Source organism: Dipodomys spectabilis, unplaced genomic scaffold, assembly GCF_019054845.1.
Source record: "Dipodomys spectabilis isolate Male_0828 unplaced genomic scaffold, ASM1905484v1 ptg000693l, whole genome shotgun sequence".
Classification (NCBI taxonomy): domain Eukaryota; kingdom Metazoa; phylum Chordata; class Mammalia; order Rodentia; family Heteromyidae; genus Dipodomys; species Dipodomys spectabilis.
This window is the reverse complement of record NW_024871370.1, coordinates 121,635-134,467: the sequence shown is the minus strand read 5'-3', so window position 1 is coordinate 134,467 and position 12,833 is coordinate 121,635. Positions and strand designations below refer to the sequence as shown.

Here is a 12,833-nt window from a genome sequence, read left to right as displayed (position 1 = left end):
GCTGTGGAGGTGTGTCCAGGCTGTGGAGGTGTGCCCAGGCTGTGGAGGTGTGTCCAGGCTGTGGAGGTGTGCCCAGGCTGTGGAGGTGTGCTCAGGCTGTGGAGGTGTGTCCAGGCTGTGGCGGTGTGTCCAGGCTGTGGAGGTGTGCCCAGGCTGTGTAGGTGTGTCCAGGCTGTGGAGGTGTGCCCAGGCTGTTTAGGTGTGTCCAGGCTGTGGAGGTGTGCTCAGGCTGTGGAGGTGTGTCCAGGCTGTGGAGGTGTGCTCAGGCTGTGGAGGTGTGTCCAGGCTGTGGAGGTGTGCTCAGGCTGTGGAGGTGTGCCCAGGCTGTGGAGGTGTGTCCAGGCTGTGGAGGTGTGTCCAGGCTGTGGAGGTGTGCCCAGGCTGTGGAGGTGTGTCCAGGCTGTGGAGGTGTGCCCAGGCTGTGGAGGTGTGCTCAGGCTGTGGAGGTGTGTCCAGGCTGTGGCGGTGTGTCCAGGCTGTGGAGGTGTGCCCAGGCTGTGTAGGTGTGTCCAGGCTGTGGAGGTGTGCTCAGGCTGTGGAGGTGTGCTCAGGCTGTGGAGGTGTGCCCAGGCTGTGGAGGTATGTCCAGGCTGTGGAGGTGTGCTCAGGCTGTGGAGGTGTGTCCAGGCTGTGGAGGTGTGCTCAGGCTGTGGAGGTGTGCCCAGGCTGTGGAGGTGTGTCCAGGCTGTGGAGGTGTGTCCAGGCTGTGGAGGTGTGCCCAGGCTGTGGAGGTGTGTCCAGGCTGTGGAGGTGTGCCCAGGCTGTGGAGGTGTGCTCAGGCTGTGGAGGTGTGTCCAGGCTGTGGCGGTGTGTCCAGGCTGTGGAGGTGTGCCCAGGCTGTGTAGGTGTGTCCAGGCTGTGGAGGTGTGCTCAGGCTGTGGAGGTGTGCTCAGGCTGTGGAGGTGTGTCCAGGCTGTGGAGGTGTGTCCAGGCTGTGTAGGGGTATCCAGGCTGTGGAGGTGTGTCCAGGCTGTGGAGGGGTGTCCAGGCTGTGTTGGTGTGCCCAGGCTGTGTAGGTGTGTCCAGGCTGTGGAGGTGTGCTCAGGCTGTGTAGGTGTGCCCAGGCTGTGTAGGTGTGTCCAGGCTGTGGAGGTGTGTCCAGGCTGTGGAGGTGTGCCCAGGCTGTGGAGGTGTGCCCAGGCTGTGGAGGTGTGCTCAGGCTGTGGAGGGGTATCCAGGCTGTGGAGGTGTGCCCAGGCTGTGGAGGTGTGTCCAGGCTGTGGAGGTGTGCTCAGGCTGTGGAGGTGTGTCCAGGCTGTGGAGGTGTGTCCAGGCTGTGGAGGTGTGTCCAGGCTGTGGAGGTGTGCTCAGGCTGTGGAGGTGTGTCCAGGCTGTGGAGGTGTGCTCAGGCTGTGGAGGGGTATCCAGGCTGTGGAGGTGTGCCCAGGCTGTGGAGGTATGTCCAGGCTGTGGAGGTGTGTCCAGGCTGTGGAGGTGTGTCCAGGCTGTGGAGGTGTGTCCAGGCTGTGGAGGTGTGCCCAGGCTGTGGAGGTGTGTCCAGGCTGTGGAGGTGTGTCCAGGCTGTGGAGGTGTGTCCAGGCTGTGGAGGTGTGCTCAGGCTGTGTAGGGGTGTCCAGGCTGTGGAGGTGTGCTCAGGCTGTGGAGGGGTATCCAGGCTGTGGAGGTGTGCCCAGGCTGTGGAGGTGTGTCCAGGCTGTGTAGGTGTGTCCAGGCTGTGGAGGTGTGTCCAGGCTGTGGAGGTGTGCCCAGGCTGTGGAGGTGTGCTCAGGCTGTGGAGGTGTGTCCAGGCTGTGGAGGTGTGCTCAGGCTGTGGAGGGGTATCCAGGCTGTGGAGGGGTGTCCAGGCTGTGGAGGTGTGCCCAGGCTGTGGAGGTGTGTCCAGGCTGTGGAGGTGTGTCCAGGCTGTGGAGGTGTGTCCAGGCTGTGGAGGTGTGCCCAGGCTGTGGAGGTGTGTCCAGGCTGTGGAGATGTGCTCAGGCTGTGGAGGGGTATCCAGGCTGTGGAGGTGTGCCCAGGCTGTGGAGGTGTGTCCAGGCTGTGGAGGTGTGCTCAGGCTGTGGAGGTGTGTCCAGGCTGTGGAGGTGTGCTCAGGCTGTGGAGGTGTGTCCAGGCTGTGTAGGGGTGTCCAGGCTGTGGAGGTGTGTCCAGGCTGTGGAGGTGTGTCCAGGCTGTGGAGGTGTGCCCAGGCTGTGGAGGTGTGTCCAGGCTGTGGAGGTGTGCTCAGGCTGTGGAGGTGTGTCCAGGCTGTGTAGGGGTGTCCAGGCTGTGGAGGTGTGTCCAGGCTGTGGAGGTGTGTCCAGGCTGTGGAGGTGTGCTCAGGCTGTGTAGGTGTGCTCAGGCTGTGGAGGTGTGTCCAGGCTGTGTAGGTGTGCTCAGGCTGTGGAGGTGTGCTCAGGCTGTGTAGGTGTGCTCAGGCTGTGGAGGTGTGTCCAGGCTGTGGAGGTGTGCCCAGGCTGTGGAGGTGTGCCCAGGCTGTGGAAGTATCCCAAGCCATCAGCCCAGGACAGGCAGTATGCCCTGCTCAGGCTGGGGTTGGCAGCTCTGCCCCACCACTGAACCTGGGTGCATGAGCAGCCCCACAGCCTGGCTCTGGTGTGGCCTCCCCGTCCCTCCGCATCCACAGTCCCGGGGGAGTAGACGGCCCCCAGTAGCAAGGTGGAGCCTCCCCTGTCCCTGCAGGGGACATGAGACACCGTGACCGGACTTGGGACTGGGCCATGGCCCACAGGCATGAGCCATAGTAGGTCTCCATCCTTCCTGTTTCATGTCAGCACTAGGGCTGGAACTCAGGGCCTGGGCGCTGCCTCTGAGCCTTTGTGCTCAAGCTCAGCGCTCTACACTTAAGCCATAGCTCCACTTCTGGCTCTTTTTGTGTGGTTAGTGGAATCTCCCGGACTTTCCTGGCTGGCACGATCCTCAGACCTCAGCCTCCTGAGTAGCTAGGATGACAGACAGGATCCACCGGAGCCCCGCAAGGGTCCGTTCCTGCTAACGTCTCCGGCCTGTGCCAGAGAAGAAGTCAGGCATTCCTGCCCTCTCCTTTCCTGACCGCAGTGAGCTGGTGTCCATGGCGGGCACTGAGCCTCCCCGGGAGCCGCAGCCAGCGGGGCGCGGCCCTCACCACACACACTGGCCCAACAGGGACAGGACTTATCAGGATGCGCAGAAGCCCAAAGCCCTCAGGCAGGAAGCCCACAAGAGCTGGGACAGACAGACACGGAGAGCTGGGACAGACAGGAGACACTTCCCGGAAGTGCTACTCTGTGCACTTGCTGGCAGGTGCGCCCAGTGTCTGGGAGCTCCTTGTTCCAGAAGTTTCCTTGAGGGGTGCCCCCCTTCAGTTCTGATAGTACACACAGTGTTGGTTTCCCTGGCACAGCCCCCACGCCCGGCGCCTGGGGGCTCAAAACCATGCCACAGGTTTGTTCTTGTTTACTGAAACACTTAAGCCAACAGGAAACGTGCAGTCTGACAACTTTTCTTACAGAGAAGGGGAGCAGGAGCCCAGGACAGACCCGACGGGAGTGGAGCCAGGTGCCCTGGACAGGGCTGGACTGTGTTGGGGCCTGGAGAGCCGGGAGGGAGGAGCTGGCAGGCAGATGGGCCCTGGGTCTGGAAGGGGCGGAGCCCAGGGCAGCGGCTCGGCCAGTGCTTCAGGCGGGTCATATGATGGCCTGGTGGGGCAGCCCATACAGGACCATGCTGAGGGCCATGGGGTGCGGCTCTGCATCTGGAGACTCCACCCGGGGGGACGCCACCTCCTCCACGGTGGTGTATGGAGTCTCGTCTGTGGAGTGTGAGCAGAGCTGTCAGGCAGGGGCGGTCTGGCACCTATCCAGACCCGCACCCGCACACCTACCGCCGGGACAGGGAGGATGGGGTGAGAGGCGGCGTCCCCAGCTCTTCCGTGAGCCAGACCTGAGCTGGGGCTGGTGCAGGAATCGGCCTGTGCCCGGCAGGGCTGCCCTGCTTCTCACTGCATTGTTTCTGCCTGCAGCAGCGGAGCTCTACAGCCCTGGCTGAACCTAAGTCCCCTCTACCCCCCACCCACGTTGGGCATTGGTAGGATCCAGAGACCGGCCTCAGGGCCGCCTCTGTGTTGCTAGCAGTGCCCTTCCCTGGCAAACCCGTCACAAGGATGAAGTAACTGGTTCCCTCCCGAGTGTGCCGACGTTTGGGGTCCACAAACTGCGGAGACTCCAGGAGCCAACAGGCCAGCACTAGCCGGCGTGACCCTGTGCCTGCCGTGCCTGCTCTCAAGCGGGTGGTCTGCACGGCACACAGGATGCCGGGTCCCGCTCCGTGTCCGTCAGGACGTCCATCTTTCCAGTGCCTCGTGTGGGCGCCAAGGCAGGGGACACACGGCAGTAGAGGACTGTTAAGTGCTGTTGCCAAGGCTCAGGATAGGCTTTTTGAAAGCATCCCTTTTTAACACGTTTTTTTCTTTAAAAAAGCAAAGATGTTGGAAGCCAGTGCAATCTGACTTCTGAACTGACCATTGGTCATTTCCCTGGTGCCTGGCACCTTGAGTGAAGGAATGTCAGGCTGACCTCATGTCTGGCTTTGAGCTTTCTGTGGAGAGCTCAAAGAGGAAGCTACACACCAACCATAGCTGCTTGCTGCTGAAGCACACGTCTGGCTCTTGGAGGCCCGCTTCCAGCCCCGCTTTTCAGAGGGCACCACAAACCTCAGTGTTCTAAAGATGACCCTGCAGCCATTTCTACCCAGGGCTTCCCCACCAGCCCCGCCGAAGGCCTGTGGTTGACAAACACATCTTTCCTCTGCACAAAGGCAGTGCTCTGGTTGGTAGAGCTCTGCAGCTCTACCTATGGAATCAGGCCATTCAGCCCACTTTGGGAGTTAGCTAAAAGGCGCCTCCTGAACTTCCTCCTGCTCTTTTGCAATGTTAGGGTTACTGAAAGACTTTCCTCAAGTGGTCTTTTCTTGCCTACTCTCGTGTGTGTGCATGTGTGTGTATGTTCCAGTTCTGGGGTCTGAACTCAGAGCCTTGTGCTCTTGCTTGGCTGGAACTCTTGAGTCATACCTCCAGTCTGAAGTTTCTCAGAGTTTTCTGCCTATGCTGGCTTTGAGCCATCATCCTCAGATCTCAGCCTCCTGAGTAGCTGGGATTCCCATAATGCACTGGTGCCTGACTCTTCCTTTGATTGTCATGATGACTGCAGAGATGGCCGCAGCAGAGGTGATAGCAGCTGCTCCACCCCGGTGGTTGGAGCAGTAGGGGCAAGAAGGCTGCCAAAGAGCTCCAGAGCTCTGCGGTGGGGGCAGGGATGGCAGGGAAGGCACAAGGGTGAGGGTGGCAGAGGCAGGGAGAAACAAGACGGAAGAAGGACCAAAGGCCGTGGAGAGTCGAGATGAGAAACGGCTCTGGCTTCTGGAAGAGTCCCGGGGGCCCTTGAGGGCTGAGGGTCTGGACCCTCTAGCCGGGTCCTGACCGGAGTCTCTGTAGGGCTGACAACAGGAGACCCCCCATGAGCTCCAACACGAGCGAGGTCTCCGGCTTGTCAACCCTGCAGCTCTGAGGAGCAGAGAGCTCTGGTCTGCCAGTCCAGCCCCCAGGCTGACGAGCTAACGCTCCCCCGCTCCCCTCCTGTGTGGCAGGTCGGAGGACTTTAGCCAGGCCATCGGTAATGCATTCGTTCACTCAATAATTAATTTTCTGGTACAATATGCTAGGCAGAAAACATGTGTTTTCAAAGGCTAGCTTACTATGGAGTTATATTAGAAGATTTCTCACTTAAAAACCATTCTGGAGTACACCTTTCCAAGTTGTAGCAGATTGTTCCTTTCATGTTCAGCTAAACGCTGTTGGCTAGTGTTGGGTCACGTTTTGCACAGTGATGTCTGCAGCTTGTCACTGCGACAAGTGTTAGGGATTCAAAGTTGGGAAGTCAGACTGATGGCTACAACTTAACCAGGGCATCCCCTGGCCCCGCCCAGGCAACCATTTTCCCAGGGGTCTCTCCTCTGACTGGGGTGACGGAATGCCAGGAGGGCTCAGCTGGCACCCTGCCAGTCCCCAGCTGCGGAGGTTGGGGATGTGAAGGCGTGGCCATGCCAGGTGCCAGGTCTGCAGCTGTCTGGCACAGGCTCCTCTACGGTCTTCCTCGCTGTACATAGTCAGCCCAGCTCTTTCCCCAGTTCATGTCTCTGAGGAGAGTGTGCCCCGGGAGGCTGATGCAGACGCTGTTTCTGCCTTACCTTCGGTCCCCATTTCAACGTATTTCATCTTCTGCAGGAGGTAGACAGTTCTGCCAACCGTCTTGCCAACCGTCAGCAGGTCTAGGACAGGAGCATGCCCTTAGACGGCCACCAGCCGGCCCGGGACCCGGCACCCCTCCGGTGGGTCAGCTGGGAACTCACTTTCCCACAGGATGTTGGCCCGCAGGGCGTTGTCCGCCAGCTGTGCTGCCCACTGGTTGGCCATGATGCTCTTGACTCCCACCAGGCTCAGAAGGATGGCGGTCTCAATGGGCTTATCCAAGGTCATACTGTCGAGGCCCCACCCATGGGTTGGCACCAGGGGCGGACACTCCCTCCCCTTCCCCCCATCTCCCACGGCATGGCACCAGGGGCGGACACTCCCTCCCCTTCCCCCCATCTCCCACGGCATGGCACCAGGGGCGGACACTCCCTCCTCTTCCCCCCCATCTCCCACGGCATGGCACCAGGGGTGATGCCCCCTCCTCTTCCTGCCCATCTCCCAGACTGTACTGGTGGTAGGAATGTAGTTTTGGACTGATGCTTTACAGTTTTACAGTGATTTCAGCTACAGAATTAGGTGCCATTTAATAAGAAATGGCCTTCCTGTGTGCTTATAAAATCTATCTGGCAGCAGCATCAGCCCCTGGATGGAGTTGACCATGGATGCAGGCACTATGAGGTTCAAGGTCCCCCACCCACCTCTGGAAGCTCACATGGTCTCTGGGGTAGGGCCCCCCAGCCCTGACCATGGGGTGTACCCGTGTTCCCGGGCCGCCCCTCCCCCAGCCCTGACCGTGGGGTGTACCCGTGATCCCTGGCCAGGCCGCCCCTCCCCTGCCCCCTGCCGGTACAGCAGGGACCTCCAGCACCTCTTGCTTTCAGAGCTCTCCGCCTTCCTCCGCCGGCTCTTGTGGGACGTTGTCTTGTCCAACAAGACCATCAGCTGGCACTCTGCAGAGAGACCAGCTGTTCAGCAGCTCCCAGAGCCCCTGGAGGCCTCAGAGCGCTGGCCAAGCCCAGCACTCAGACTGTTCACCAACAGGGCCGAGAACTGGGGATACACGAGGCCAGGCAGCAGGACGCGGGAGAAGCCTACTGTGGGGCCAGAACTCAGTGTGCACCTGGGGGGGGCCTCCAAGCATGCAGGGGAGCAGCTGAAGTGACCGCCACCCCAACACCTCACCCTGACTGCAAGCAAGGGACGCTGGAACCGAGGCCTCTGGAGACAGCGGGGGCCAGCGGGGGAGGGGCGTCACTGGCTCCTGAAGCTCCGGGCCTCCAGCCCAGCGTGCCTTCTAGTGCATTCCCCCTGTGCCCTCCGGGCCCCATGGGGGCGGGTGGTGGGGCCTCACCTTGCAGATTCATGGCAACCAGTCTCTCCACCAGTATGTGGGCCAGGAAGCTCTCCATGCCGTAGAAGAAGAAGCCGCAGCAGCTGGACAGGACCTGCTCCCAGTCGGCCTGGCTGCACGGAAGAGCAGCAGGTGCTCTGTGGCCAGGCACCCAGGCCGCGGGGGCCCTCACAGCGTATGCTCAGCGCAGGCAACGTCTCCAGACCCCTGCACCTGCCCCGTGCCCCCAGAAGCCCTCAACAACAGAGCCCCGTCAGGAGCCTCGGAAGCTGGCACCGGCTTTCCTGACAGCCGAGCCGACAAGGGCCCTAGGTTTCCACAGCACCCCAACAGCAGGGGGCAGGTGGGGGTCCCTCCCTGGCCCCATTCCAGGGCTCGTCCCTGTCCCAGCACCCTGCCCCGCACAGACTCCCCCTGTACACACACACACACCCTGCACGCTCACCACAAACACACCCTGCACACACACACACCCTGCACACACACAGCCTGCATGCTCACCACACATACACGCTGCACACACACAGCCTGCACGCTCACCACACACACACGCTGCACACACACACACACCCTGCACGCTCACCACAAACATACCCTGCACACACACACACACACACCCTGCACGCTCACCACACACACACCCTGCACACACACACACCCTGCACACACACAGCCTGCATGCTCACCACACACACACGCTGCACACACACAGCCTGCACGCTCACCACAAACACACCCTGCACACACACACACACACCCTGCACACACACACCCTGCCCCGCACAGACTCCCCCAGCACACGCACACACACCCTGCACGCTCACCACAAACACACCCTGCACACACACACACACACCCTGCCCCGCACAGACTCCCCCAGCACACGCACACACAGCCTGCATGCTCACCACACACACACGCTGCACACACACACACACACACACACACACACCCTGCCCCGCAGACTCCCCCTGCACACACACACACACCCTGCCCCACACAGACTCCCCCTGCACGCTCACCACACACACACCCTGCACACGCACACACACCCTGCACATACACACCCTCCTCCCCCTGCACACACACACACACCCTGCCCTGCACAGACTCCCCCTGCACACGCACACACACCCTGCACGCTCACCACAAACACACCCTGCACACACACACACACACCCTGCCCCGCACAGACTCCCCCAGCACACGCACACACACCCTGCACGCTCACCACAAACACACCCTGCATACACACAGCCTGCACGCTCACCACACACACACCCTGCACACACACACACCCTGCACGCTCACCACAAACACACCCTGCATACACACACAGCCTGCATGCTCACCACACACACATGCTGCACACACACAGCCTGCACGCTCACCACACACACACACACACACACACACACACCCTGCAAGGCTCCCCCTGCACACACACCCTCCATGTACCACACACATACACACACCCTGCACGGACAACACACACATACACTGCACACACACCACACACACACCCTGCCTGTGCAGGCTCTACCTGCACACATATACCCTGCACACACCACACACACCCTGCACACACAAGCACACACCCCCTGCATGCACGCCAAACATACCCCCTGCATGCCCACCACACACACCCCCTGAATGCCCAGCACACACCCCCCCTGCATGCCCAGCATACACCCCCCCTGCATGCCCACCACACACACCCCCTGAATGCACGCCAAACATACCCCCTGCATGCCTACCACACACACACCCTGCATGCACACCAAACATACCCCCTGCATGTCCAGTACACACCCCCCTGCATGCCCACCACACACCCTGCATGCCCAGCATACACCCCCCCTGAATGCCCAGCACACACCTCCCCTGCATGCCCACCACACACACCCCTGCATGCCCACCACACACACACCCTGCATGCCCAGCATACACCCCCCCCTGCATGCCCACCACACACACCCTCTGCATGCACGCCAAACATACCCCCTGCATGTCCAGTACACACCCCCCTGAATGCCCAGCACACACACCCCTGAATGCCCAGCACACCCCCCCCCTGAATGCCCAGCACACACCTCCCCTGCATGCCCACCACACACACCCCTGCATGCCCACCACACACACACCCTGCATGCCCACCACACACCCTGCATGCCCAGCATACACCCCCCTGCATGCCCACCACACACACACCCTGCATGCCCACCACACACCCTGCATGCCCAGCATACACCCCCCCTGCATGCCCACCACACACACCCTGCATGCCCACCACACACCCTGCATGCCCAGCATACACCCCCCCTGCATGCCCACCACACACACCTCCTGCATGCCCAGCACACACACACCCTGCATGCACACCACACACCCTGCATGCACACCACACACACCCTGCATGCCCAGCACACACACACCCCCTGCATGCCCAGCACACACACACCCTGCATGCACACCACACACACCCTGCATGCACACCACACACACCCTGCATGCACACCACACATACCCTGCATGCACACCACACACACACCCTGCATGCACACCACACACACCCTGCATGCACACCACACACACCCTGCATGCCCACCACACCTCCCCTGCATGCCCACCACACACACCCTGCATGCACACCACACACACCCTGCATGCACACCACACACACCCTGCATGCACACCACACACACCCTGTATGCCCACCACACACACCCTGCATGCACACCACACACACCCTGCATGCACACCACACACACACACTGCATGCACACCACACACACCCTGCATGCCCAGCACACACACACCCCTGCATGCCCACCACACACACCCTGCATGCACACCACACATACTCCCTGCATGCCCACCACACACCCCCCCTGCATGCCCAGCACACACACCCCCTGCATGCCCACCACACACACCCCTGCATGCCCAGCACACACACACCCTGCATGCCCACCACACACCCTGCACGCCCACCACACACCCTGCATGCACACCACACATACCCCCTGCATGCCCACCACACACCCTGTCCTGCGCAGGCTCCCCCTGCACACACATACCCTGCACACACACCACACACCCCCTGCATGCCCAGCACACACACACCCTGCATGCACACCACACACACCCCTGCATGCCCACCACACACACCCCTGCATGCCCACCACACACACCCCCTGCATGCCCACCACACACACCCCTGCATGCCCACCACACACACACCCTGCATGCCCACCACACACCCTGCATGCCCAGCACACACCCCCCCTGCATGCCCACCACACACACCCCCTGCATGCCCAGCACACACACACACCCTGCATGCCCAGCACACACACCCCCTGCATGCATGCCAAACATACCCCCTGCATGTCCAGTACACACCCCCCTGAATGCCCAGCACACACCTCCCCTGCATGCCCACCACACACCCCCCTGCATGCCCACCACACACACACCCTGCATGCCCACCACACACCCTGCATGCCCAGCATACACACACACCCTGCATGCCCACCACACACCCTGCATGCCCAGCACACACACACACCCTGCATGCACACCACACACACCCTGCATGCCCAGCACACACACACCCTGCATGCCCAGCACACACCCCCCCTGCATGCCCACCACACACACCCCCTGCATGCCCAGCACACACACACCCTGCATGCCCACCACACACACCCCCTGCATGCCCAGCACACACACACACCCTGCATGCACACCACACACACCCTGCATGCACACCACACACACACCCTGCATGCACACCACACACACCCTGCATGCCCAGCACACCCCCCTGCATGCCCACCACACACACCCTGCATGCACACCACACACACCCTGCATGCCCAGCACACACACCCCCTGCATGCCCACCACACACACCCCCTGCATGCCCAGCACACACACACACCCTGCATGCCCAGCACACACACACCCTGCATGCCCAGCATACACCCCCCCTGCATGCCCAGCACACACCCCCCCTGAATGCCCAGCACACACCTCCCCTGCATGCCCACCACACACCCTGCATGCCCAGCATACACCCCCCTGCATGCCCACCACACACACCCTGCATGCCCACCACACACCCTGCATGCACACCACACACCTCCCCTGCATGCCCACCACACATCCTGCATGCCCAGCATACACCCCCCTGCATGCCCACCACACACACCCCCTGCATGCCCAGCACACACACACCCTGCATGCACACCACACACCCTGCATGCCCAGCATACACCCCCCCTGCATGCCCACCACACACACACCCTGCATGCCCACCACACACCCTGCATGCCCACCACACACCTCCCCTGCATGCCCACCACACATCCTGCATGCCCAGCATACACCCCCCCTGCATGCCCACCACACACACACCCTGTCCTGCGCAGGCTCCCCCTGCACACACATACCCTGCACACACACCACACACACCCTGCATGCACAACACACACACACACATCTAGCATGCCCACTTCATGTCCATCCATGCCACGGGACAGGTCTGTGACAGGGAGCTACTCTGGTCCTGGGGTTCCCCCTCCCTGAACAGCCTGCTGGGCCTTGGGGGATTGGCACCGTCACCTCGGGCTGGGCCCCTCTGCTGGGGTCCTTCTGCCCCTCCCCAAGGAAGACTGGGGGCCTCCGTGGTGGGAAACCCAAATCCAAACCTTGGAAAGTTCTGGTTGCCCAGGTGCCCCTCCCACTGATCAGTAAACGAATCTTGAAATCTTTCCAAAATTTCCTGGGTCACAAAAGTAGGGTCCAGGGCTTCTGCAAAGAGAATTGTCACCAGGTATGACGTGCAGGGGTTTCTGGGGCCAGGGGGCCGGGGTGCAGCGGGGCGCAAGGCCGCGGAGGACACACAGAGCACCCACCTTTGCCCTGGGCTTCCCCATAGGGGTCAACGACAACTGGACTGGGGTCAAGGACAAACAGGCCCACAGGGCGGGGGTCTGGCGGGCCCCTCCCCCCTCCCCCCCACAGAGGCCTGGTGGGGGCCGGGCAGGGACCTGGCTTGGGCTCGGTAGGGGTCTGGCAGGCCCCTTCTCCCCAGGGGCCTGGTGGGGGCAGGCAGGGGCCGGGCGGGGGACCTGGCTTGGGCCCGGTGGGGGTCTGGCAGGCCCCTTCCCCTTCCCCCCCTGCCCTCCCCCGGCAGGGGCCTGGCAGGGGGCGGGCAAGGGCTGGGCGTGGGGCCTGGCTTGGGCCCGGTGGGGGTCCTGCAGGTCCCCCTCCCCACAGGGGCCTGGTGGG

General features: G+C 61.9%; 1 protein-coding gene across 1 annotated transcript in view; it reads right to left on the bottom strand.

The window, feature by feature from the left end:
* Nucleotides 1–3,623: 3,623 nt before the first annotated feature.
* Cfap46 (cilia and flagella associated protein 46) overlaps nucleotides 3,624–12,833 on the bottom strand; it is a 103,569-nt gene continuing 94,359 nt past the window's right edge. The window contains exons 54-60 of the mRNA XM_042672300.1: nucleotides 12,458–12,493; nucleotides 12,251–12,353; nucleotides 7,536–7,648; nucleotides 7,044–7,134; nucleotides 6,343–6,470; nucleotides 6,181–6,261; nucleotides 3,624–3,748 (exon numbers count right to left, since the gene is read on the bottom strand). Coding sequence (XP_042528234.1) covers nucleotides 3,624–3,748; nucleotides 6,181–6,261; nucleotides 6,343–6,470; nucleotides 7,044–7,134; nucleotides 7,536–7,648; nucleotides 12,251–12,353; nucleotides 12,458–12,493 — 677 coding nt within the window. The remainder of the gene's footprint in view (nucleotides 3,749–6,180; nucleotides 6,262–6,342; nucleotides 6,471–7,043; nucleotides 7,135–7,535; nucleotides 7,649–12,250; nucleotides 12,354–12,457; nucleotides 12,494–12,833) is intronic.